General features: G+C 39.5%; 6 protein-coding genes across 7 annotated transcripts; 3 read left to right on the top strand and 3 right to left on the bottom strand.

The window, feature by feature from the left end:
- Positions 1–954: 954 nt before the first annotated feature.
- On the top strand, positions 955–3,940 carry LOC109163100 (ribulose bisphosphate carboxylase/oxygenase activase, chloroplastic). The gene is made up of 12 exons (XM_019311819.1): positions 955–1,382; positions 1,487–1,572; positions 1,691–1,700; positions 1,797–1,859; positions 2,008–2,121; positions 2,331–2,392; positions 2,535–2,589; positions 2,753–2,954; positions 3,045–3,151; positions 3,232–3,287; positions 3,464–3,556; positions 3,631–3,940. The coding sequence occupies exons 1-12, from the start codon at positions 1,043–1,045 to the stop codon at positions 3,736–3,738; spliced, it is 1,296 nt and encodes a 431-aa protein (XP_019167364.1). The 5' UTR covers positions 955–1,042; the 3' UTR covers positions 3,739–3,940.
- Positions 3,941–11,086: 7,146 nt separating this feature from the next.
- On the bottom strand, positions 11,087–11,523 carry LOC109163069. The gene is made up of 2 exons (XM_019311787.1): positions 11,278–11,523; positions 11,087–11,155 (listed from the first exon to the last, which is right to left on the bottom strand). Exons 1-2 carry the CDS (start codon positions 11,521–11,523, stop codon positions 11,087–11,089), a joined length of 315 nt encoding a protein of 104 aa, XP_019167332.1.
- A 1,580-nt stretch (positions 11,524–13,103) lies between these two features.
- Positions 13,104–14,162, bottom strand: LOC109163068. Its single transcript, XM_019311786.1, has one exon. It carries the CDS (start codon positions 14,160–14,162, stop codon positions 13,104–13,106), a length of 1,059 nt encoding a protein of 352 aa, XP_019167331.1.
- A 2,082-nt stretch (positions 14,163–16,244) lies between these two features.
- LOC109163066 (fasciclin-like arabinogalactan protein 14) lies at positions 16,245–17,045 on the top strand. Its single transcript, XM_019311785.1, has one exon. It carries the CDS (start codon positions 16,245–16,247, stop codon positions 17,043–17,045), a length of 801 nt encoding a protein of 266 aa, XP_019167330.1.
- Positions 17,046–20,056: 3,011 nt separating this feature from the next.
- LOC109163065 (fasciclin-like arabinogalactan protein 14) lies at positions 20,057–20,875 on the top strand. Its single transcript, XM_019311784.1, has one exon. The coding sequence runs from the start codon at positions 20,057–20,059 to the stop codon at positions 20,873–20,875; it is 819 nt and encodes a 272-aa protein (XP_019167329.1).
- Positions 20,876–21,813: 938 nt separating this feature from the next.
- Positions 21,814–25,669, bottom strand: LOC109163000 (protein ECERIFERUM 3-like). 2 transcript variants are annotated; one of them, XM_019311718.1, is made up of 11 exons: positions 25,471–25,666; positions 25,146–25,366; positions 24,586–24,818; positions 24,289–24,508; positions 24,054–24,181; positions 23,706–23,956; positions 23,503–23,610; positions 23,206–23,412; positions 23,001–23,111; positions 22,234–22,407; positions 21,814–22,157 (listed from the first exon to the last, which is right to left on the bottom strand). In XM_019311718.1, the coding sequence occupies exons 1-11, from the start codon at positions 25,567–25,569 to the stop codon at positions 22,002–22,004; spliced, it is 1,908 nt and encodes a 635-aa protein (XP_019167263.1). In that variant the 5' UTR covers positions 25,570–25,666; the 3' UTR covers positions 21,814–22,001. The 2 variants fall into 2 exon arrangements, with proteins under 2 accessions (XP_019167263.1, XP_019167264.1); XM_019311719.1 differs by lacking the exon at positions 21,814–22,157 and having other exon boundaries at positions 22,314–22,412; positions 25,471–25,669.
- Between the last annotated feature and the right edge of the window lie 1,828 nt (positions 25,670–27,497).

The raw sequence follows: 27,497 nt of genomic DNA, 5'->3' as shown, positions 1-27,497 counted from the left end.
TAACTCAATAATCCCCTAGCGGTAGACAGTTGCAACTTTCTTGCTACACTTCTTCTCATTTGACCAATATTATTATTATTATTATTATTATTATTATTATTATTATTATTATTGTAAGGCATATTATGGCCCTGTTTGGTAAAATGGCTGTTAGCTAATGTGTTAATTAGAGGGTATAAATAGTTGATAACATTAGCTGATTGTAGAAAAGTGTTTGGTAAATTAGTTGTTAACTGATAGCTGTTTGGTATAATTTTTTTCTCAAAAAGCTGATAGAAAAAATTGCTTGGAGTAACTTTTTGAATTTTAGCCTTTTGGAGTTGCAAAATAATTAACCAAACTTTATACTGATATTTTAACTAAATCAAACAATTAATAGTGGTCAAATAAGCCAAAATTGACCTATTGACCAATTTTTTACCAAACAGGGCCTATATTATTTCATCATATATTATTATTATTATTATTATTATTATTATTATTATTATTATTATTATTATTATTATTATTATAAAATATATGCAGTATACATATTGTTACACGTTAACTAAAAATAGTAAGCAACTAATTTTTAAACAATTATTATAATTTGATAATAAAAATATTAATACAATTAGCTAGCTACTAAGTACTAATTGTTACCGAGCAAATTAGTAGTGTCAGAGATAGAAAAATATTGAGGGTACACAAAATTTTTAGATTAAGTTATAAATATTGTCACCGCATAATCTCTATTATTGATACAATATTTATAGACATTCTTTTTTTTTTTAGTTGAATCTATTTTGTTTTAAACAATTTAAAAATAAAAAAAATAATGACAAATAAAACATAAAACATCATAAATAATGTCCAATATTAATGATTGTTTTGCTCATACTTTAGAGGGGAAAAAAAAGAAATGGATCAGGTTTTTGTCGGATTTGTGGCGCGAAATAAAACCAACCGATCAACGGATTTTGGGACGATAATGTCAACAGTTTGCTTACATTTTTAACGGCCAAAATCGTCAGAAAAAAAGAGAGTGCAAAAGGCCACAACAATGGCGCTCTGCTTTCACTACCATTCCTCTCCCTTCACTCCCCCAAACTTCACTCGTCTCTCCCGTTTAAAGAGACTCCCAAACCATTCTTCTCTCTCAGTGCGATCACTCGCGACTTCGAATCGCCAGCGCGAAGACGAAGAGTCGAACCCGAATGCGGTGCCGGAGCAAAAGAAGGCGAAAAGGCTGTCGGAACAGTCCTCGTGGGAAGCCAAGGACTCTGAAGGCAAGGATTATCTCTACCGGCTCGGTGCCGAGGCCGATAACATGAACATCGCCGTCGGCGCTAGGGCGGGAGTCATTGATGACCTCTTCACTGGAAATTTCCTCGGAAAAGACTGTAAGTTTTCATAAATTGCTTCAATTTTCGTTTGATTGAACTATCGAATCAAGTGTTTCCCTGGAATTTAATAACTTTTCCTGATATTGTTTGGTTGTGCGCAGCGGATATTGTGTTTGATTATCGGCAGAAGGTAACCAGGTCATTTGAGCATCTTCAAGGCGATTACTATATTGCTCCACTTTTCTTGGTAATTTCTTTTAGTTTACTTCATTCCTCTTTTAATACCCTAAATTGGTTCCTCCAACTCTTGAAGAGAATTTGATTTTTTTTAATTTTTTTTTATAATTTTTTTTTTTTGGTGGCAGGATAAAGTTGGTAAATTTCAATCAGTGTGACTGTTCGTAATAAAGCGGTTTGTAATTTCCACTATAGATGCTAGTGACTTAGTTCCTGTCATTGGTTTATTTGCAGTTTGCCACATAGTGAAGAACTTCATTGCTAAAAGTATCAATGCCAAAGTTCCTCTTATTCTAGGCAAGTAGCTATTTTTACTGTTAAGACTCCCACATTGAAAATTGGATTCAATCTGTTAGTGTGGTTTGGCCCATGGTTATCAAATAGAATGTTCTATTTATAAAGGAATCATACTGGTTATTTACTGTCACTCATTTCTTCCTAGCAGGCATTTGGGGTGGTAAAGGACAAGGAAAAACGTTTCAAACTGAACTGATCTTTCAGACCATGGGCGTAGAGCCTGTTATTATGTCTGCAGGGGAATTGGAATCAGAAAGAGCTGGTAGGATGACTTTCTTAAAAATTTGATATCCAAATTATGGATCTTTCCTAAAGTGTTTACTTATATAAAGTTAAAACTTGTCAGGGATTCTAATATTCTATGTATCCTGGAATTTCAGTCCCAACCTTGAGTCTGATTCTCTTGTAATTCTTGTTCACTGTTTCCTAGGAAAAACAAAGGTTAAATTATTTCATTCTTATTTTCAACAGGAGAACCTGGAAAATTGATTCGTGAACGGTACAGAACTGCTTCACAAGTGGTTCAGAACCAAGTTAGAAGCCTTAATACTTTCACTACTGGTATATGTATGTCCAAGAAATGAAAATCAGCAGGACATTGCATATTTTGATCCCTTTCGGTATTTAAGCTATACTGTACATTTTTAGTCCTCACTGCTTCTTTTGCTAAAATAGGGCAAGCTGAGCTGCTTGATGATCAATGACATTGATGCTGGCCTTGGTAGATTTGGTAAGTTTCACTTTATCTCAACTATATATACACACACAGACACAAGCTTCTAATACTTACCCTTCTGCTCATTATCTCGAGGCTTGTCTTCTTTCCTACTTACTCTGTCATTAACTGGCATTCTTGATTTCTCTGTCACCTTGCGTTTTTTGTATATTTGTAGGTAATACTCAAGTGACAGTGAACAATCAAATCGTTGTTGGAACTCTGATGAACTTGGCAGATAATCCCACAAGAGTAAGTATCGGACAGGTCTGGAGAGACTCGGATATTACACATAGGATTCCTATCATTGTTACAGGAAATGACTTTTCAACAATTTATGCTCCCTTAATTCGTGATGGAAGGATGGATAAATTTTTTTGGTACTTCCCTGTCTCTGTCTCTTTGGCAAAAAAATGTCAGTGTATATCAAGGAATGATGGTATACATATATATGTATTTTCATGGAACAGGCAGCCCACCCAGGAAGACATTGTAAATATTGTTTCTCGAATGTATGAGAAAGATGGCATAACACAGGATGAGGTTGCCAGGATAGTTAATAAATTTCCTAATCAAGGTAATTTTCTGGATACCATTACTTGACCTTGCATAACTCGGGTTTATAGCTTTTCTGATACTTACAATGGAGTTTTGCAGCCTTGGATTTTTATGGAGCTATGAGATCGCGGACATATGACCGGTCAATCTTAAAGGTAGTAAGTACTGATTTGATCTATCCAATTTTACTAACTTCTTGTTTCCATGAACATGGAAAGTGAAGTGAAGAATTGGGGTATAATATTCATTTATTGTTTTCTTTTTCTCCCAAATACTGCCTACTAAACCAGTAAACTAAGCCTGCGGGCACTCATTTATTGTTTTGATATAGTGGGTTGATGACATCGGAGGTGCTGAAGGTCTTGGCAGGAGATTTCTTAGGCAGAGAAAGGATGGGAAGCTTCCTGTTTTTATTCCCCCAGAGGTAATAATGATATGTGCTTTGCCCACTTCTTGTTTATATTCCCAAAATGTATACCTCACTTTGTAGTTGAACAGCAAACAATGGAAGCTTTGATGGAATCAGGGCTTGGTCTTATTAAAGAGCAAAAGTTTATAATGGAGTCCAAACTTTCTAAAGAATATATGAAGAACATTGATGAATAATAGAGAGAGTTGAAGGAGGAAGGAACTTTCAAAGTTACTATTTTCAAGTACATTGTGCATTTGTGATTGTCAGACACTGTTCTTTAAAATGCCGGAGAGGCGGAGAACTACTCAATATTGCTTTAGAAAAAATGTTTGTTGTAAACAATTCTCAATTTTGATATAGATATGCTATAATAATCTTTACCATCCCAGTTAGCTAGTTCATCTTTCTCAACAAATCATGCCCATCTGTAAACAAAATAAAATGCAGCACTACAGCAGGTCAGCAGTAATAATAAAACTTGAATGATGTTCTCAAGTATGGCTTTTATGTCCACATATCAGTATTAGTGCATGTATGTTTATCTACTACCCATAATATATGCATCCGAGGGCTCGAGCGTGATCTTTCTTTGGGTGACGAGGGAAACCAAACCACTTTGTGACTCTAGCCAGCAAATAGCCACAAGGAGGTAAACCAGCCTAGATTGTTCATGGCTAACCAGCTCAAACCAAAAAAGTTGGGATTCAAACTCGTGACCTTGTGGTTAGAAGTTTGTATCCTTAGCCATCTTGGTACTTTCAAAAACCTTTCTTTCCATCCTACTTTCAATTCTCTAAACCGCACACTTATTTCCCCACTCAAAACAATTATCATGGCACTGACAATAGCTGGTAATGATGAATCTCTTTAAAAACATTTTTGTAACAATCAACAGGTCCACGGCCAGCAAAATAGCATATTCTTCAAAATATTGATCCTACAATTACTGCATATATGACAGCAGCAGGAGCAACATTCACATGTCTGTTAAAAGGGCAGAATAGGGAACTTACAAACAAACTTCTCGGTGTCCCACATCATAATATGTGCAGGCAACCTGAACTTGTAGAGGCTACCGAGAGAACCCCCACTTCAGCTGACAACCAAAAGAACAAAAGCAAGCACTACAAAAACACACGCACACAAAAACCACACCAGAGTTCGATGAAATAAGTTCAGCAATAACAAATTGCCCCATTACAGAATAATATCCAGCATGACTGCAATCATACTCATTTATCATAAAGAATGGAAGCACAACTACAGGCTATCTTCAACACAAAAAAGTATCAGGTATTAAGTAGAAAAAGTAAAGGAAAACGAAAAAGTTTAAGCACTGGAAATTCTAAAAATGAATAAACTCAAGTTTTTAAATAAAAACAATTTGAACTACCATGGTCAGGGTAGTGGTGGAAACGTGTGGTTAACATTGAATTCCAATCAATCTTGGTTCTGAAGATACATGCATTTGAGCTTTTGCATCATTGATCTTCACTTTTCGCTAACATACTAACTACATGATTATTCCTGCAAAACTGTTCTAAATTCCTCATTAACTATAAATTACAGGAGAATGCAGAAGATATGAAGTGAGAATTATGCTAATCATACAACAGGGCAGCCAAGGTGGGCTTCTTCTTTTTGATTCCCTTCCCAGTGGCTGCTAACAAATGTGGTGTTTCTGCCCAATAACAAGCTGTTTAGCAGTAAGAAACAAATATGTCGAACTCCAGTCCTTATCATCTTGTAAGAAACAACGCTTATGGTCAACAGTGGCAGACTGGTGCATAAGGCCAGCAAAGAAAATTATAACTTTAAGAGGGCACAAAAGGCCTCGGAAAGAATAGAGAAGTGTATCACAATATGGCAGCAATAAGGCCTAAGAAAAACCCATGCTTTTAAATCCAGTAGGGACCATCCAAAGCTCCACGGAACATAACAAAGTCACACACATTCATCAAATGCATGTGTGCATATTTTCTCAAGCAGCAAAGGCCAGTCTTCGCCAAGTTGCTGGGGATTCAGCTCCATTGCAATCCTAAAATCTTGCAATGATATTAGACTATGAGGTAACTGCTGCTCTTGACTGAGTTCCGAAGGCTTGCTAGTGCTTAACTGCAAATGATGGCCTGGTCTGATACCATTAACGGGTTTCGTATATGCTTGGTGCTTCACAGCGTTGTTCTTCATAGTCCCATGCCCTGACCTTGCTCCAATAAGTTGAACACAAGATCTGATTAAACCTTTTAAGTAAGAATCCAGACCATTGTTCAACAAATTAGCACAATCCATAGACACCCCCCCTTCAAGGCCATGTTCTGTAGCAATCTGATTCATGCGTTCCCTAAGGGTTATACTGTCTAACAAAGCACCACAACTAGAAGTACTAACACACTTGCTGCTGGTTGCCAAAGGTGCTCTACGGGCCCCACCTACACTAACCATGCAAAGTGGAACACCAAGTGGAGCTTGAAGTAAACTCCTAGCATGAATTTCTTCCTGATCATCTCTAAATTGGTCTTTGTTATGTACAGAAACTGGAATGTCCTGTGGTATCTTTATTACTGAAGATTTTGCAGGGTCATGAGCCTGCTCGGTTCTCTGCATGAGTCCTTGATGATGCTGCACTGCTCCATGTAAATCAGGTGTACTGTAGCCCCCATTCTCGATCATATTAAAATCACTCGACACAGTAGTTGTTGGTTGTGGAAGAGTGGAATTGGCCTTCCCACTTGGTCCAAATGCACGATGGTTGTCTGCAGTTCTATGATCATGAAAACTTTTACTGACTTTTCGAGGAGATGATGGCAGAATATCCCCGTTTGACAACCCTGGTTGATATGAAGCCTGGTTTCTAGCAACATGTGGACCATTTTGCCCAATAGCATCACTTGGAGGTGCTTTATTGCCAATCACTGTAGCTTGCGCCAAAACTTCATTCTCATTTCTTGGAGGTGGAACCTTTGCACAACAAGCATTTCTCAAAATGGAACGTATGAACTGATTATGCAGTGGAATGTTATCTCTCCCAAGAATCCTAACACAAAGTTTATTGAACTCAGTCTTGCTTATCTTCAAGCTCAACAACCTATTCAAGTAATGAAAGTACTGCTTTGACCCATCTGGTCCAAGTTTCTTCACTATTTGAGCCTTCAATTCAGCAAGATTGATCCGTGACGGCTGATGTGGAGGTTGCATCTCTCTTCAGCACATTAAGTCCATAGACAAAAGCAAAGCAAAGTTCTATAACAAATTTCCACTGCCCAGAATTCAGAAACACCAAAACCTATAAACCCCAATTCTACCACTAAATTAGGGTTTTGCTCCATTTCCAAATACTCATCCTCCAAACAATATTCAACCCCTCTAATAGCAACACCAACAATGCCGAACCTGATCCCATCTCTGAAACCCCAATTTTTAAAGCAATAGAGATTGGAGTGGGCCAAGGTTCACTCCCTGAGATCCAAACTCTCCCCGAAAAAAAAAATCCCAATTTTCAAATTATAAGCCAAAACCTCCAGACCCAAAACTACAACTAAAACAAAATCCCCATTCCCAACAAGTATATGCCCCTTTACCTCCAAGTAACCCCCCTATTCAATAGTTCAACTTCCCAAACATTCCACGAAAACCCCAAAATAAACTAAAATTCCACCTCTAACACAAATACTAAAGCTTGAAGCTTCAAACTTTAAGTTCAAAATTGTTCTAACAGAAAATTGAGGTTCAAACGACGGAGATTCAACCTCAAAATTAATACTTGATCTATAGAGAGAGAGAGAGAAGAGATAAGCTGGGCAGACCTTATTGTGTAGCTCTCTGAAACTGATTCCAAAATTCAGATTCAGAAAACAAAAAAGAAAATAAAATTCAAAGAATTCGCTTTTGCAATGCTCTTCGTTCGTTCGTTCGTTCGTTCTTTCTTGCTACTCGTCCGTTGGTACCCAGACATCAGCTTCTTCCTCCATTGCTCCTTCCTCTCTCTGGAAATTGCTTCGCATTCAATTTTCTATCTAAAAATCGGAAAATTTTGAAGACCCACTCCGCAGTTTCTCTCTCCGATCGCTCTCTGCCCGTCGATACTCTCTCTCCCCCCCTTCCCTCTCTGATTCAGACTCCTTTTTCATTTTCGTGTCTTTCTTTTTTTATTTCTATTTTCTGAACATATTTCTATTTTTTCCCTTGCAGTGTATATATATAAAAGCTCTCATCTCCCACGCGATTAATGGGTCGTCCCACTCACGCAATGTGACTAGGAACTGAGACTGCGTCGTGCACTTAAGTGCGCGTGGATAAGTCGAGGAATTGACTGCAAGAGTATATTTGATGAATTTTGGTCATATAGTATAAAAATTGAGTGAAGTTTTTGTAACTTATATTTCTCATGATCTTATTCTTATTGATGTAAAAGATTTTTTTGAATGTTACTGGCCCTATTACATTGTACCAATAACGCCTCAACTGAGACTCGAACTCATAACCTTCCAAATGAAAGTCCAACCCGGGTACCATTAGACCACATAGTCTTGGTGATGTAAAAGATTTAATTCATCAATTTTATAATATTTTTATCTCGTTTGTCAAATAGTCAATAAATAGGATTGTTATGTACTTATGTGTTTACTATTGAATCTGTTTTTATGTCTTATCAAGTTATCGTTGAAAATAGTTCATGCAACGTTCCCAATTTATTTGTAATATTTTGACTTATGATAGTGCGTAATGATATGCAGTCTTAAAATATAATTATTACTATTTATTTTTAAATAATATGTTATTAAAATTATATATTACTTTAAAATTTTTAACAACAAAATTAAATTAGAAAAAATGTTTTTAAACAAGTTGATAATTATGATTTTGCATAAGTTTGAACATTTTTGGCCTTTTATGAGTAATTGAGAGTCATGGTGCAATTTATAATGATTATATTTAATGAATAGAAGTATAATAATATAACACAAACAAGGTTTAGGCTGTTGTCCAATATTGGAATATTGTGGGAACATTATGCCAAACAATATATATGTACATTGTATTCCTAAATTGGATGACCATGCATGATGTAGCATAAGTGAACAGAGGGTCATAGTACCAACCAGGCAACTAGGAAAGAATAAACGTAAAAATAAAAATAAAAGTAAACATAAAATAATTCAAAGTGATTATCAACTGGTGGGCACGTTATCAAAACATGCTTGCTAGGTGCAAGCCTGTTGCCGCTCTTTCACTCTTTGGTGTTTTATTGACTTTTGCTCAATATTGTGTTACCAAACACATCCTTAGTCCATTTTTATATTTGTTAAACGTGTCATTACGTACCTTTAATGCTCGTATGCAATTGTCCTTGATGGTATGATGTAGTTATCTGTGGTTATTGGTTGTAAGCAATGACTGTATGCATCTATGACTAGGTGTGGGGACGCCTTTATCGATTGAGCAACTGAAAGACTCCATCCACCACCTTGTCCACTAATATTGAGTCTATTTTTTCTCTCATTTGTCAAATAGTCTCCAAGCATTCCCCTATCCTAGGCTTTTGTGCTATGATGCATGTACTTTGCACTTCTGTGCACTTTAGAGCATCCCCAAAAGGGATTTTTGGACTAGGTTTTGAGGAGAAAAGTGTGAGGTATGGGAGAGAGATGGGAGAGAGAGAATGTGGGTGCTTTCTGCAAGACCTTGGGATTGCAGGATTGTGGGGCCCATTGTTTGAGGAGAGAGGTGCGCCTCACGCATGTGAGGCACAACTCTTGCGCCTAGGTAGGTGCATGGACTGCACGTGTCAGCCTAGGTGCATAAATCCATTTTTTCAGTTTTTGATTTTTTTTTTTTTCTTTTCTCTTTTCCCTCTTCTCCCATTTTTTTCACCAAAATCCTCACTATTGAGGATGCCCTTAACTCCTAAACTTTCTCACTCCTTCACTTTGTACCATAACCCTCCTATCTTTGCACCTTGGCCCCTTATACTCTTCGCTTTAGCACACTTTAGACTCCATCAATCCAGTAGTTACACCTCAGTCTCATAATTTTACTTCTTACTCCAATTCACATCATCAACTTTCCTTTCTTCCAATTTAAGTCCCAAAAACCTTGTCATGCCCCGACTATTCCCTAGATTAAATTCATTGTTGTATCTCTACTCTTTAACCCAATTGTCGTTGAGCCCAAGCCAAACCCCATGGCTCCATCACATGCAATCAGGGGCCGAGCCAGAAAATTTTTTAGTGGGGACAAATATTAAAACAAAAAAAAAAAGATAGTTTTAAAAAATAAATAAAACACATAGGAAACATAACTATAAAATATTGTTGGATATGTACGAAAAATAAATATATCAGAACTTTATAAAAATAATCATAACAAAATATGAAACATAGTTACTTTGATAAAGTGGTTCAAATATAAAACACATTATAAATTACACATTTCATTATTAATGTATTAAAAAAATAATAATTGTTGGATGCGGTGAAAAAATATATTTAAAAAATATCATTGTTCGATATATGTGAAAAATAAAATAAAATACATAATAAATATAAATAAAACTAGCAAGCACCACACTAAATCATGTTAATGAATGGAAAATTTAAATCCAGAACCTTTCATAAGTTGCATATATACATGCCTTATCAACTTAACCAACTCTTTTTTTTGAAATATGGCGTACCAGTATATTAATTCAGAAATTGAGTGATAGAGTCAGGAGGGATTAAATCCCAGTACATAGAATGATCCTGATCATAGGCTAAACTAGCAAGAGTATGCGCATGTAAATTTAAAGCTCTAGGAACATAACTAAGCGAACAATAAATGAAACTACCCATAGCTGTCCTACATTGCTCAATCACAATTCCAACATAGGATAAGTTCGGTGTAGTAACTGCATGAACCGCATTCCTTAAAACAAGACAATCTGTAAGAATATCCACCTCGCTCTCGTTTCGGTCTTTAAGCCAGGACAAGGCTTCCTTGCATGCTAGCGCTTCCGCCATAAGAGGAGTAAAACACCCCGGGAGCTTTCCATTTGCCGCTGCTTTGAACACACCATCCGGACCGAGTAGAACCGCCCCATAGGTTGCATTGCCGGTGTTCGGATCGTAGCCGGCGTCGACGTGGCACGTCGCCCGTCCGGCCGCCACTGCCTGCACTCCTTCGGCTGGTGGCGCCACTGGGCGGGCGTGGACTGCCGTGTAGGTCGCCTCTCCCGCAGCTGCACGGCGCCACACCACATCCGGCCTCCTTACCGCATGTTCCCAGACCGCCTCGTTTCTGGCCATCCATAAAAAATAGAGGACCCCCACAACGCGTCTGACTTGTTCGCCTGTGAGCATATCCATAACAGTCAAAAGCCAGTTCGGGAAAGACGTTGAAAAAATATTCATAATAGGCAGCCCCGAAATATTCCATACAGCTCCAGAATAATCACATAAAACTAATGAGTGCATAACATTCTCATTAGCAAGACCACACAACATACATGTTGGGTTCACATCTACCCTCTTTATAATCAAATTTGTTGTGGTTGGGAGTATATCACACACCGCTCTCCATAAGAAAGTTTTCCATTTGGGTGGAACTTTCAACTTCCACAATGTAATCCATCTATCAAAATCTCCCAAAGTGTGATTAAACTCTCCCATTAGGCGCCTATAAGCATCCTTTACCGTGTAGCAACCATTCGGGTCATTATGTCAATACCATGTGTCTCTATAATCTGGGCTCACATGTATTTTTAGAATACGATCCACATCCTCAGGTTCAAATAGATCTGATAAAATATGGGGGTCCCATGTTTTTGTTTGCTGATCTATTAAACCTGCTACAACTGCATCCCTTAATGGTTCCGGCATTACTGTTTGAACCAGTGGACTAGGATTATCCTGCAACCACGGATGACCCCATATTAAAGTTTCCTGGCCATTTCCAATTCTCCTCCGTACATGGGCAACAACAAAATCATGAGCAGCCATAATACTCCGCTAACAAAAACTGGGATTGTTTCCCACCGTTGCATCAACAAAAGAAGTCTTCGGGTAGTATCTTGCTTTATATATTCTTGCTGCTAGAGACTCCGGGTTAGTTAAAAATCGCCATGCCTGTTTACCCAACATCGCAAGATTAAAATTCCTCAGATCTTTAAACCCCAGTCCACCAAACTTTTTAGGGATACACAATTTATCCCATGCTTTCCAGTGGATTCCTCTTTCTTGTCCTTTTCCCCACCAATACCTATTCATGGCCCTTTGAATTGACTCGCAAACTGATTCAGGGAGCAAAAAAACACTCATTGAAAAAGTGGGCATAGACTGAGCCACACTTTTCAAAAGCACTTCTTTACCAGCCTGTGATAGCAATTTCTTGTTCCACGAGAAAACTCTTTGTCTGATTTTATCCTCCACATAAGAGAAAACGACCCTTTTATTTCTCCCTACAAACGAGGGTAGCCCCAGATATTTTCCAAAATTCCGTGCTTGTTTCACGCCCAGACAGTCTGCTACTTCCTCCCTCATCTGTTCTCCAGTATTCCTACTATAGCATATATTAGATTTATGATAGTTCACCAACTGACCAGATAACTCCCATATCTTTCCAAACACTGCTTGACCACTATAGCTTCCTGGACATTTGCTTTAAAGAACAATAAGCTATCATCAGCAAAGAAAAGATGTGATATTGGGGGAGCCCCCCTCGCCACCCTACACCCGTGAATAGATCCCACTGCCTGCGCTTTCTGTAAGAGCATGGATAGACCTTCAGCACAAATAATGAATAGGAAAGGTGAAAGTGGATCTCCCTGTCTGAGACCCCTTGTTGGTTACACCTGGCCTCCACTCACGCCATTCACCATAACACTGTATGATACAGTGGTAACACATGTCATTATCAGTCTAATCCACCGTTCATCAAAACCCATTACCTCCAGCATCTTTTCCAAGAATGGCCACTCCATTCTATCATAAGCTTTAGCCATATCCAGTTTTAGTGCTCCCCATCCTGCTATTCCACATTGCTTTCGATTCAAAAAGTGGCCCACCTCCGCCGCCACAAGTATATTATCCGTTATTAGCCTCCCTGGGATGAAGGCACTCTGGGATTCTGAAATCAAATCCCCCAGCATAGGTTTCAACCTGTTGGCAATCATTTTTGCCATAACTCTATACAAAACATTGCTAAGGGCAATAGGCCTCAAATCCGCCACAGTTGTAGGATTATTCTTCTTTGGAATCAAAATAATATTGGTAGCATTCAAATCATTCGGAATTTCACCTGAATTCAAGCAATTAACAATAAAACCAGCCACATCCTCCCCAACTATATCCCAGAAACGCTGATAAAATCCCGGATTCATTCCATCCGGTCCCGGTGCCTTGTCAGGATACATGGCAAATAAAGCAGTTTTGACCTCGGCCACATCATAGGGACACAACAATACTTCATTCTGGTCAGTCGTCACACAGGGGCCAAACTCATCAAATAAAGGGTCCTCACACACAGGATTACTAGTAGCATAAATTTCATTGAAATAGTTGAGTACTACATTATTCATATCCTATCCCTCCACCCATACCCCAGACTCATTCAACAACTTAGTAACAAAATTCTTTTTCTTTCTAGCAGAAGCATACCTGTGATAATACTTTGTATTCGCATTTGCGCCACGAAGCCAATGCTGCTTTGCTCTCTGCCTCCAAAAAACATCTTCCTGGGTTTCTAACTGGGAAATATGATTACTCAACAGCTGGAACTGAGCCAAAGATGCCGGATCCCTCCTACCACGGATCCGCCCCTGCTCCTTGCGGAGCCGCCGGATGTGCTCCCCAAACTTATGAAAACGGTCACCGCCCCAGCGCATCAGTCTATCCCCACAACGTTGCTGACAATTCAACAACCCCTCTGTCCTCCCCCCTTGCCAGGCAGTTTCCACCACATCTCTACACCCATCATCCAGCAACCATGCCATCTCAAACCTGAACCTCCTCGGAATCCTTCCTCCCCCCCCCGCCCCCCCCCCCCTTCGTTGTGCATTCATATCAAGGAACAGAGCTGAGTGATCTGAGTTACTAGTAATTATATTCTCTACACCCGCCCTTCCATTCGCATCACACCACTTCATCGTTGCCAACACCTTATCTAATCTCTCCTCCAACCATTGATCCGTTCCACTATATTTCTCCCAAGTGAATTGATATCCCCTCATAGGTAACTGACGCAAGCCACACTCATCCACAGCTTCACTAAAACCCCGGAGAAAATTATCTGGATGTGGATTGTTTCCCCTTTTCTCATGTTGGAATAAGAGATCATTAAAATCTCCTATTACAACCCACGGAAGCGGAGACTTCCCCACCAAAGGTTTCAGCAACTCCCATGATTCTCTCCGTTGACTACTCTTAGGGAAGCCATAGAAACATGTCATACGCCATGTCTCTCCTGATGGCATACGGACCTCAATATCCACATGGTTCTTTGAATAACCCAGAAGCGTAGCTGTATTATTCTTCCTCCACAACAAAGCCAGTCCCCCACCATTCCTCACATTATCCATATAGAACAAACCTTCAAAACCTATCCTCACACGGAGCCTTTCCGCATGATCCCGTTGCACCATCGTTTCCATTAGAAATACAAAGTCAGGCTTCTTCCCGGACACAAGGTCCACAATCTCTCGAACTGTACGTGGATTGCCCAAGCCACGACAGTTCCAACTTATCGTACTCATGATGATGGGCGGGACTGTGCTCCAGTTCCCGCCAATTGCAAGTTTTTTGACACATCGGTCAGAGCCACATCCTTTCCTTCACCCTCAGCCCCTCGGCGGCGCTTGGCAGTTGCCACCACTTCCTCCACCCTCTCCCCAACCCCCGTACTGCCCTCCCTTATCTCCCCCTCTTCCCGCCCCCCTGCACCGCCACTTTCCACACCCTCCCCCACCTCCTCCCTCACCCTAGGTTTCGGTTTCCCCCCAACCGGCACTAGCCAATTTTCCCCCACCGCCCTCGGTGTTCCCCTACTTCCTCCCGCCCGTAACCCTATAAACGGGTGTTTCTCAACTGGTGTCGGCCTCTCACGTGCTTTCAGACAGAACATGTGAACATGACCCAACATCCCACAAAACGTACAATGTTTATGTAGACGTTCATACCGAAAAGTTATCCAACTCACCGACTTATCTCGTTTCACCAATTTCATGCCACGCCTCAACGGCTTCCCTACCGCAATAGATACGCGGATCCGATAGAATGTAAGCCACGGTGTTCCCGCGAACCTCTCATCATGTTTCACAAACTTGCCTATAAAGTTTCCAGCCTGCTTAAGAACCGTATCTGACGTATACCCCATCGGCAATCCATGCAACTGAACCCACATATCAATTGAGTTCAATTCCATCTCCCCAGGCACCGCTCCGGCCACCCCCTCCCGACATACCAAAGAATTATTTTCGAAACCCCATGGACCCCCATCCAAGACGTAATCTATGTCCGTCTTATGATAAAAGACAAACAAGAAAAGTCCTGGTTGGATCTCCGTAACCTGCACCCCCCTCACCGGTTGCCATACGGATGCCATAACCTGCTTCATGAACTCCAATTTGACCAGTTTCGTAGTTAGGAACCTGCCAACAACAGCCCATGTCTCCTCGTCATTGTCCTGGAGCTCGCCAACCCCTTCTCCCTCCGGCACAAACTCATCCTCCAAATCAAAACCCTCCCACTGTGCCGTCAACCTCTCGACCTCACTGCGTTCGTCCGCCATTCCTGCTGCTTACACACTGCCTCGCCTTACGTTAGATCGAAGCTGCGCTGCTCGTCGTAGAAGTCCGGCGTTCCCCGCCGTAGTTACTGATCGGAAAAACGCAAGAATAAACCTAGGTTTCCCTAGAGAGACCGAAACCCTAGTTTTACCCTAGAGAGAGAATTTTAGTTTTATTGGGCGGGCAACTTAACCAACTCATCTTTTCTTGTACAGAATATTTTATAATTATACCTAAACATGTATTTTATATATATATAAAAGCTAGTTGCCCCTACTGTCCCGATTGTAGCTTCGTCCCTGCATACAATGATTAATTTGATATGTCAAAGTGAGGGGGTTCCTTGTGCGCAGTGAGCACATGTCTAGCCTCTGTGGTTCATGTTCAATTAAATTACCATGATTTACATCCTCCCAAATGCTCTGTCGAGTCGGGGTGTGGGGGCCCTTAGGGATGTGGTTCAGCCTTTTGGAAGAATGATTAATTTGATATGTATATATAGTGATGACAATTTATCATACTAACAGCGTATGATTTTTAATCCATTAATGACTTGAAAAAAAAAAAAAAGAAGAAGAAGAAGAAGAAGAAGATATAATTCATTAAAAACAAGGTTAATCAAATTGGATTATGCTACTTTCAAAAAAAAAAAAAAAAAAATTGGATTATGCTAACTAATCCTATCATGAAAAGTGGAACTAAAATTTCACTAACTATCCTTCAAATTATTCTACCCCACAGATTTCCTACAAAAGAGGCGCCAGACGCTTTCAACTCTCATCTTCTCAACACCACAATCTGCATTCTATCAGCACTCTGCAATGGCACTATATATACATCCCCCAAACTCCATCTTTCAATCATCCCACTCTCAATCTCCCATTTAAGGAGGAAAAAAAAAACAAACAGAAAACAAAAAAACTCAAATAATTATTGAAAATGGAGTCTAAAATCATCTTCTTCTTCCTGGCGTCATTCTCCATTATGGTATGGAGTTGCGGAGCCTTCAATGTGACCACCATGCTTGACAAGTACCCGAATTTCAACAACTTCAACCAGTACTTGACGGAGACTCATCTCGCCGGCGAGATCAACTCGCGGGGAACCGTCACGGTTTTAGCGGTGGACAACGGCGGCATGGGGGCTCTGTCGGGGAAGTCCAAGGACGTGATCAAGAGTGTCATGGCGGTTCACATCGTTCTTGATTACTACGACGTTAAGAAGTTCACGACCTTGGAGAAGAAGACCACCAGGTTGACGACTTTGTTCCAGTCGACCGGCATGGCTTCCGGCGATCAAGGGTTCTTGAACGCCACCGATACTGGCGGCAAGACGGTGATGATTGGCTCCGCCGTGAAGAATGCGCCGCAGGGGTCAAATTTGGTCAGCGCCGTCGCTCACGAGGGCTACGACATTTCCATTTTGCAGATTAGCAGCTTGATTATCCCGCCCGGCGTTGAGTCCATTGCCCCAAAGGCTGCGCCGCCGTCTCATCAGCAGCATGGCAAGTCTCCGGCAGCTGCACCGTCGCCGAGGAAGTTGCTGTCGCCTTCAAACTCTCCTTCAGACTCTCCGTCGGCACTTACCCCATCCGGTGTTGCACCAGCAGCGACGGAAACTGACAGCCCTGCTTCGGGACCCAACGGGGAGTCGGATTCCTCGGCTACCACAGCCCTAGAAGCTTGTTTGGGCTTTGTAATGGCGATTATCTCAGCAAACCTCTTCTTCTTCATGCTATGAATTGAGGGCCGAAAATGAGTGGAGCACATGTTTCAATTGTAGTGACTCTATTACAATATGTTGTGTTCATCAAGTTTGACTCTTACTAATAATATAAATTTTTTTACTTAATTTCTCATTGAATCTTGAATCTAATGGGGATATTAGGTACGGGCTTAAGGATTGATGGACTTATGATTTGGTTGACGAAAGTGGGCTAAGAGGAGGATGGCGGGTCCCTCCTAGAAGAGGGTGGTGTCACATATTTGGGTCACTATTTTGGGTTTTGTACGTACTATTTTGGGCTAGTGTCGTAGGCTTTGTACGTTGGGTCTAGTGCCGTAAAGTTACTCTCTTATGGGTCTAGTGCCGTAAAGTTACTCTCTTATCCTACCCACGCTCAAGTTACTCTTATCCTACCCACGCTCCCCTCGCTCTGTACCAGTGGACCCGGTTCTGATAATTTATTTATTTATTTAAAAAAATCATTAATCTAACATCAAACTATCCGGTTTATAGTGGACTCGGTCCCGATAATTTATTTATTTTAAAAAATCATTAATCTAACATCAAACTATCCGGTTTATAGTGGACCCGGTCCTGATAATTTATTTATTTAAAAAAAATTATTAATCTAACATCAAACTATAATGATAAAAGATTGACAAGAAAACCAAGTACTACAAAACAGACATAGAAGACATAGAAATGACTTTCCTATCTAAAGTATGTGCAATACTATTTGTGATTATTTAACCAAAAAAAAAAAAAAAAAACTTACCGATTGAGGTTTTTTCTCCAATTTTTTTTATAAGGCTCCATCATCTATCTCATCCTTTAGTATCTCACTCAATCTCAAAAATCATTATTTTCAATAGTTTGATTTTTTTTCTATGTTTTTTTTTGTGAACCTGCCAATTTACAAATTAAAAATCATATTTATTTATTATCATTCTAAAAATTATAATTATAATTATAATTATTACTATTTATCTTTAAATTAAACATGTCAAAATTTAATTTAATTGATAATTATAAAATTTCAATTCAAATAATATGTTATTAAAATTATATATTACTTTAAAAATTTTAACAACAAATTAAATTAGAAAAAAATGTTTTTAAAAAAGTTGATAATTATGATTTTGCATAAGTTTGAACATTCTTGGTCTTTTAATGAGTAATTGAGAGTCTTGGTGCAATCTATAATGCTTTAATAAATAGAAGTATAATATATCACAAACAAGGTTTAGACGGTTGTCCAATAAAGAAATATTATGGGAACATTATGCCAAACAATACATATGTACATTGTATGCATGTATTCCTAAATGGGACGACCATGCATGATGCAACATAAGTGAAACACGGTCATAGTACCAACCAGGCAACTAGAAAATAATATAATAAACATAAACATTAAACAATTCAAAGTGATTATCAACTGGTGAGCGCGATATCAAAACATGCTTGCTAGGTGCAAACATGTTGCCACTTTTCCACTTCTTGGTGTTTTATTGACTTTTGCTTAATATTATGTTACCAAACGCGTCCTTAGTCCATTTTCATATTTGTTAAATGTGCCTTTACCTTTAATGCTCGTATATATGCAATTTCCATGGTTGGTAAGCTGTAGTTAGCAACAATTGGTGGTGGTAAACAATGATTGTACGCATCCATGGCTAGGTGCGGGGACGACTCTACCGACCGAGCAAACGGAAAAATTTCATCCACCATCTTGTCCACTTTAACTCCTAAACTTTCTCCCTCCTTCACTTTGTACCATATTCTTCCAATCTTTGCACCTTGGCCCCCTATACTCTCCGCTTTAGCACACTTTAGACTCCATCAATCCAGTATTTACACCTCAGCCCCATAATTTTACTTCTTACTCAAATTCACATCATCAAGTTTCCTTTCTTCCAATTTAAGTCCCAAAAACCTTGTCATGGCCAGACTATTCCCTATATTAAATTCAATCATGTATCTCTACTCTTTGACCCAATTGTCCTTGAGGCCAAGACAGACCCCATGGCTTCATCACATTCAATCAGGAGCAGAGCCAAAAAAAAAAATTTCCAGTTGGGTAAATATTAAAAAAAAAAAAAGATAGTTTAAAAAAATAAATAAAAGTATGACTATAAATATTGTTGGACATGAACGAAAAATAAAACACATCAAAACTTTATAAAAATAATCATAACAAAATATGAAAACATAATTACTTTTATAAAATGATTCGAATATAAAACACATTATAAATTATACATCTCATTATTAATATATTAAAAAAAATGATAATTGTTGGATATGATGAAAAAATATATTAAAAATGATCATTGTTGGATATGGGTGAAAAATAAAATACGTAATAAATATAAGTAAAACTAACAAGCACCACACTAAATCATATTAATGAAGGATTCAAACTCAAAACTTTTCATAAATTACATACATACTTTACCAACTCATCCTTCCTTTACTTTTATTTGTATTTTATACTTATACATAAACATATACTATATATATAAATATAATATAATTACTTATTACTAGAGTGATATATGGGTTTATGGGGTGGTGTGTGGGCAGGGACACTTGCCCCGCTGCTCCCACTATAGCTCCGTCCCTGCATGCCATAATTAATTTAAATATGTATAATATTTTGTGATGACAATTTACCATACTAATAACATACGATTTTAAATCCATTAATGATATATATTTTTTTTAAAGAAGAAGATATAATTCATTAACAATAAGGTTAATCAAATTGGATTATGCTAACTACTCCTATCATGAAAAGTGGCACTAACTTTCCTTCAAATTATTCTCCCCCACAGATTTTCTACAAAAGAGGCGCAAGACGCTTTCAACTCTCATCTTCTCAACACTACAATCTGCATTCTGCACTATATATACATCCCCCAAACTCCATCTTTCAATCATCCCACTCTCAATCTCCCTTTTAAGGAGGAAAAAAAAAACAAACAGAAAACAAAAAAAAAAAAAAACTCAAATAATTATTGAAAATGGAGTCTAAAATCATCTTCTTCTTCCTGGCGTCATTCTCCATTATGGTGTGGAGTTGCGGAGCCTTCAATGTGACCACCATGCTTGACAAGTACCCGAATTTCAACAACTTCAACCAGTACTTGACGGAGACCCGTCTCGCCGGCGAGATCAACTCGCGGGGAACCGTCACGGTTTTAGCGGTGGACAACGGCGGCATGGGGGCTCTGTCGGGGAAGTCCAAGGACGTGATCAAGAGTGTCATGGCGGTTCACATCGTTCTTGATTACTACGACGTTAAGAAGTTCACGACCTTGGAGAAGAAGACCACCAAGTTGACGACGCTGTTCCAGTCGACGGGCATGGCCTCCGGCGAACAGGGGTTCTTGAACGCCACCGATACCGGCGGCAAGACGGTGATGATTGGCTCCGCCGTGAAGAATGCGCCACAGGGGTCAAATTTGATCAGCGCCGTCGCTCACGAGGGCTACGATATTTCCATTTTGCAGATTAGCAGCTTGATTATCCCGCCCGGCGTTGAGTCCATTGCCCCAAAGGCTGCGCCGCCGTCTCATCAGAAGCATGGCAAGTCTCCGGCAGCTGCACCGTCGCCGAGGAAGTTGCTGCCGCCTTCAAACTCTCCTTCAGACTCTCCTTCAGACTCTCCGTCAGCACTTTCCCCACCCGGTGTTTCACCGTCGGTGCCGGAAACCGACAGTCCTGCTTCGGGACCCAACGGGGAGGGGGATTCCTCGGCGGCTACCACAGCCCGAGAAGCTTGTTTGGGCTTTGTAATGGCGATTATCTCAGCAAACCTCTTCTTCTTCTTCATGCTATGATTTGAGAGCCGGAAATGAGAGAAGTTTTTTTGGTTTTAGCAGCTGGGCAAGAACCAGTCGGGGACGTGAAGACGACGGCGAATAAATAATAATCTCTTGAGGAATTTTTTTGTTGCTTTTCCCAATTGAAATTGTCAGCAAATAAAAGAAGGCCGCAAGAAATGCCTGTAAATGGCGGCGGAACCTTCCACCCCAACACTTACATATATATATAAAAATCATTTTTCCGATCAAACTCTTTTCTTTCTTTTACTATCATCACTATCTTTACAGCAATTAATACTTAATTTAGTCATAAATATAAACTAACCCTAAGTCAATTGGCTCAAACTAACGCTAATCAGCTCAAACTAAGGGGCAAGAATTCAAACTCGTATTCATGATTTTATAATTATAAGTGTAGATATCTTATCATTGGGATAAGAGTTATCCCAGACTTTAATAATTGAGTCCTAAATTGTGTAAAACTATTATAATTAAATTAGGTAAAATCACTACTTACTGCTCAAAAAACACCAAATACACCGATCTATTGTGTATTTCTTCATTAGGTGGGGGTTAGGCGGCAGGATTTGTTCATACGGATGAGAGCATCCGAACAACATATCAAGTTAGCTTAGATCTTTGTTTTTGTGTAATGTGTCTTTTATTATTTGTTTTCTTAATTTTACTTAAATTTTATTGATAGGAATTCTCTTGTTAAGACCCTATGAAACCTCATATTCAAGGTGTTAATCCTCGTATACTATCATCCATCCACTCAAAGCAACAAAGTCATTTTGCATACAATCCGTCAATACTATCAATTAATCAAACTCAAAGTCATTTTGCATACAATCCGTCAATACTATCAATTAATCAAACTCACTAACACAATCAGCTAATAACTATTACTACCCAACACTCCCTATAAGGCTATAATTATATAAAACTACTATATTAAATATTAATAGAGAATAAATTACTACCTTAACAAAAGATTCAATTAACATAGTTGAGAACTAAAAGGTATTGACTCAATTAACAAGAATCATTAATGGAGTTTTATTACATTTTTACGTGTAGTTAAGTAGGGTATTTTTAAATCACTTGGTTTACATTAGAACATTAGAGCTATGTCCAATGTCTACAAGGGCTCTAATCCATGGTTTAATGCAGCCTTCCACACAACATCAATCTGGTCCACATCAATGGCTCCCACCTCGTGATGACTCCATCCTTCAAGAAAATGAACCATCCCACCTGCGTGGCACGCATGAACCACCCCTCTTCCCATCGAGTACTGAAACAATTCTTCTACTTAATGGTGTTCAAAACTTAAAATCATTAAACATATATGAGTGTATTTATGTGCCTACCTCGCATGATTCGAGGCCCTTGACATCCTTGGGGAGCTTCATAGCTGCTAACTTCCCATAAGTACAGTCTCTGCGGAATGGGATGATCGGAGGAACCACAAACTGATGAAAATGCGTTCCGGATGGAGCACACCTTTGCTCTCCCGGACTGCTCCATTTCCCAATTATCCATGTCTACACTACAACCCCTCCATGTTAGGTGGAACCAAAAACCATATACTCTTACCATCACGCCAAAAGTTATAGCTTTCAGCGAATGTGCAACTTTATTTCTTTATATTTTTGAGAAGCAGGGTGCTGGATCTTCACCAGCCTCTGCACAACCCCAATTGCTGGACTTGGCCCTCCGTCCAACCACAAATTGCTGGACTTGGCCCTTTACTTGCCTCTGCCCAACCACCAATTGCTGGACTTGACCCTCCGCCCAACTACAAATTGTTGGACTTGGCCCTTTACTGGCTTTTGCTCAACCACCAATTGCTGGACTTGGCCCTTTACTGACCTCTGCCCAACCACCAATTGTTGGGCTTGACCCTCCGCCCAACTACAAATTACTGGACTTGGCCCTTTACTGGCCTCTGCTCAACCACCAATTGCTGGACTTGATCCTCGCCCAACTACAAATTGCTGGACTTGGCCCTTTACTGACCTCTGCCCAATCACCAATTGCTGGACTTGGCCCTCCGCCCAATTACAAATTACTGGACTTGGCCCTTTATTGGCCTCTGCCCAACACATCTCATCTAACTTAACTTAATTAACATTACCTTGCAGTGTTCAGCTGCTTGATACTTGGCAACTTGAACTAGAAACTTTTGGCACTCCACCCCTGCCTCTCTTTGGATTTTCAAGAATCTCTCCCTCGATTTAGTAAGCATCTGCACCATCATATATCGAAAACACAGTAAATGAACAGAGTCTCATCACAGATCGAACTAGGATTGATAGTGGATGGAGCAGAGCAGATATTACCAGAACTCTCACATGTCGACGGGCCAGGTAGAGGGCAATGGCCCTTCCTAGTTTAGAAGTGGAACCAGTGAGGAAAACCTCACTAACATCTCCAGGAATATTGTTTAAGATTACAGCAGCAGTGAGGGTGTTTCCATGAACCACTCGCACTTTAAGATTGGGATGCTTGCTCACAAAAAGTGTTCCACCTCCATTCAACCCTTCATTCTAATTCTTCCACAAACCTTATAATCAGCTAAACAACGATTTTCCAAACTAGACAGCTTAAACTAAAGAACAGAAAGAAATATGACAGACCTTGTTTAATGCAGCGAGGCTAATGACCTTGGTGCCAAGTTTATCAGCCCGAAGGATAGCTTGTTCGATTTGTTTATTTATGCCTTGTGTAGCAAAAGGCAAGAAATACTGCAAAGTGTAGCTAGCTTTCAATACCCTGGGGATCGATCTAAAAAAGTTTGGATCGATGTTAAATATGAAGAAGATGAGAGAAGTCGGGATACCTGAAAACCGTATCTTGGAACAGCCCATGTCTGGTGCAACCTCCCTTTAAGATGGTAAAAGCTGAACAAGAAAGTCTTGGACTTGAGCCACATGAGCATCATTGCCACGAAGCCTAAAGGCCACACCGGTAACAAGAAGAGTCTTGAACTGAAGGGAATCGAGCTGAAGGACCGAAACACAAATGGAGAATGCAACGATGACATAATGTCCACTACGTGTGCAAGGAACACGAAATCGGGTGCCCTTTCATCTGCATCCCAGGACACACAATCTAAATTAAAGGATCTTAAAGAATATAATTAGTGCAAATTAAAATGACTTTATTCAAGATCAGCTAGCTAGCTCACTTGTTCTTGACTTGATTTCTCTCTGAAGATCCCAGGAAAGGCTATTTATCGTCTTCCCCAACATATCATAGAGAGGCATGAAGAGGCAAAAATTAGTCCTCATATCCATATGGTGCAGGCTATGGTACCTATATATATATATATATTGAGCCAGAAAGTCGTTACGAAAAACTAATTAAGTTCAAACTATATATGGATGTAGATAGATGTTGGACACAAAGAGATCGAGCCTTACGTAGGGGTATAAATAAGGTACTTGAGAAGGGGAACAGCCTGAAAGAGGCTACAAGGCATGATTTCAACATTGCTAAGCCCCAAACACCTAAGGAAATCGAACACCAAAACGTAACTATACAGAATTACGATGGATCCATATCCAAGAAACACAGTCCCCAGAGTCGGAATCCCAACAATTACACACAGTAAGAGGTGCTCCAGAAACGTTGCACTCCCAGCTGCACCAGACAAAACGTAACGCTTAATTACTCAAGAATTATGAATAAACGAGTATACGATTATTACTTATTTGTACCTGTAAAGGGATGCGGGACTTTGGAGTGGTGGTGTAGCCAGTGATAAAGCGGGAAGAGATCCCGAGTGTGCAATAGCCTATGCATCAAATAGTAGAGCGGCTCGGAGAGCCCCATATGCAATGCAACACAGCAAATCGCCCCTCTTGCATCCCAAATGGGAAGATTGGCCAGGGAAGGGAAGCTCAAATATACAAATGCACCCATAATGGCTTGGAGTAATAAGAAATTGTCCCTGTATGTATATGTTCAAGATTAAGCATAAACAACATGATACATACAGACCATATCCAAACATATATACAATACTGTATGAATTGAAGCATGGCTCCATCTCAACTAACAGCTTAAGCATCTCAACTAAAAGCTTAAGCTAGTTGGATTGCACATTAATGGCTCAACACGCCCCCTCACGTGGGGACCTTTGGTCTGACTCTGATACCAAATTGATGCATGCGCTCTATCTCAACTAAAAGCTTAAGCTGATAGTTGGATTGCACATTAATGGCTCAACAAACAGTATGTACTAGGAATTGAAGTGGGAAACAAAACTCAATCATACCAATGCCATTCCTTGTCAATTTGCTCGAAATCTACGCCCCGTCTATACACCCGTTTCGGGCGATGAAAGAAGAGCATATTAGTATGACTACTCCATAACTGATGAACTAAACCTCTCAGGGCACACAAGGCAAGAATATGTAAGCACCAAACATCTTCCCACTTCTTTCTCCAAACCAATGAATACATCAATTTTGCAATAAATGGTCCATATAATAAATACTGTTCACAAAAAAAAAAAAGTTATAAATTGAAAGTAGAAACACATAATTTCAATTCATACAAAATTAATTAGTTGCAGAAGAGGATAAAAAGTGCATGCATGCCTTGAAATGACCCAAATTTTCCCAAGGCCAAGCAAATAAGGGAGCATTTCTTTTCCCAGGAAGACAGTATTCTTGAACAACAACATTGTAATCCTCCATCTCAACAAAAACCTATGTTCTTGTTATACATACATACATACATATATATAAATGTAAAACGGTGCAAAGAACACAAGAAATGAACAGAGTGCAAAGGGCTTATAAAGGAGAAGAAAACAAGAAATTATGGTTTCATTTTCTGAGTGGATGGAGGTGTCATTTTCTCAACATCTACCACCTACCATCTTTTCATTCATTTACTGTACAACCATTTCACAAATCCTACTGGACAACGTCTGCATCTCAGAAAGGAGAAGTGCAGTACTACGTAAGTAGCCCCAAAATCTTTTTGTTTTCTTTCACTTCATTACTATCTCAATCTTCTCACCAGCATCTATTTTTTTTTATTAGTAGTATTGACTTTGTTACAATGTAGTATCTCTTCATACATATTTTCTGAACCTACTGAAACACAAAAAGTCAATACCCTTAAAGTTCAAACCTGATATCCCGAGAGCCACAGTTATGCTGCTTGACCTCTCATACATATAATTAATACCCAGAAATGAGATGTTCAATTTTCCCACATTTTGTTCAACCATAAGATGCTGACAGCTACACGTACATATCACATCAAGACAGCAAACCCTTTGATTAATTTTTTATAATATGCCGCTGGGCCAACTTTTTTATGCAACACATCATTCATTCTGAGTACTTTTTTTGTTGTTTGTCCTAGATTTTTAGAAATCCCACTTACCCGGACACTAAATTGATGAAGGTGGAAGAGGAATGAAGTGAATTGAAGAGAGGGTAGTAATGTGTGCATAGGAAAGGTTTGGACTTTGGAAGGATCCTTTGCCTAAAAACTTTGAGCTTTCTACCTAACTTGGACATGACACATTTCTAGGCTGCCGTTGTCCCGTGCAGGTAAATATTATTTTGTGATGTTAGCCAATAAAAGATCACAAAAGAAGTAAACTAGTTTAAACTAGTTAATGTTATGAATTATCCAGGGACGAATCTAAAAAATTATTTGAGCGTGGTAGAAGTTTAAATGATGTTAGAAATGTCATGACAAAATATCAAACAATCATAATAAGCTAAGGTTAAATTAAAAAATACATTATAAGTTACAACATAATGTTTTTTTGATAAATTACATAATAGTTAAAGTCGGAGTAAAAAATATACTTGAGTGGGGTGAAAATATACAAATATTTATGACAAAATATAAAACATTTTTTTTTTGAAAGCCAGAAAGAAAACTTCATTAAAAGCTCACAAGAGCAGCAATACAAGAGGGTGGGTCTATAACCCACGATCCTAGGACAGATGAAGAACCCGTCGCCCGTGCCAGAACATGAGCTACGTGATTCACTGACCTCCTGATATGGCGAACCTGAACGGTCCCAATGTCATTAGCAATTTGAAGACATTGCTTTACTACTGAATCAACATATGAAAAATCAGAATGACAGGAATTAAAAGCTGTAGAAAATAATAAACAATCAGTTTCTATGATAATATTGTTATAAGCTAAGCTGCGCATCCAATCCAGAGCTTGCATAGCCGCCGAAGCTTCAGCTAATAAAGGGTCTTGAATGCGTCCTAACCTTCCTCCTTTAGCCGCAACAAACCGCCCATTGTGATTACGAACAACGGCACCAAAGCCTGCACCATCCGTGAAAAGGGCTGCATCCACATTACATTTTAGCCAGTTAAGCAGTGGTGGACTCCAAAGAGACATTGGGACTGTATTAGAAGAGGTCTCCCCCGCTACATGCCTACTAGGTGACCACAAGGCTTGTAACGTTCGTACCTGAATCGTCAGCGAGGTTGAAGTGACTGAGACTTCGCGCCAAATTCTGTCGTTCCTGGCCTTCCACAATACCCAGAAAACAGCGGCCGCATGGATCATTTGATGTTTAGGAGCGCCGGTCAGCAGCGCCTCCAAAAACTCCACCACGGATCGCCCACTTAAAATA

This window comes from Ipomoea nil, unplaced genomic scaffold (assembly GCF_001879475.1).
Source record: "Ipomoea nil cultivar Tokyo-kokei standard unplaced genomic scaffold, Asagao_1.1 scaffold2975, whole genome shotgun sequence".
In the NCBI taxonomy this organism is placed as follows: domain Eukaryota; kingdom Viridiplantae; phylum Streptophyta; class Magnoliopsida; order Solanales; family Convolvulaceae; genus Ipomoea; species Ipomoea nil.
The sequence above is the reverse complement of the archived record's forward strand: the minus strand, read 5'-3'. Positions and strand labels throughout refer to the sequence as shown.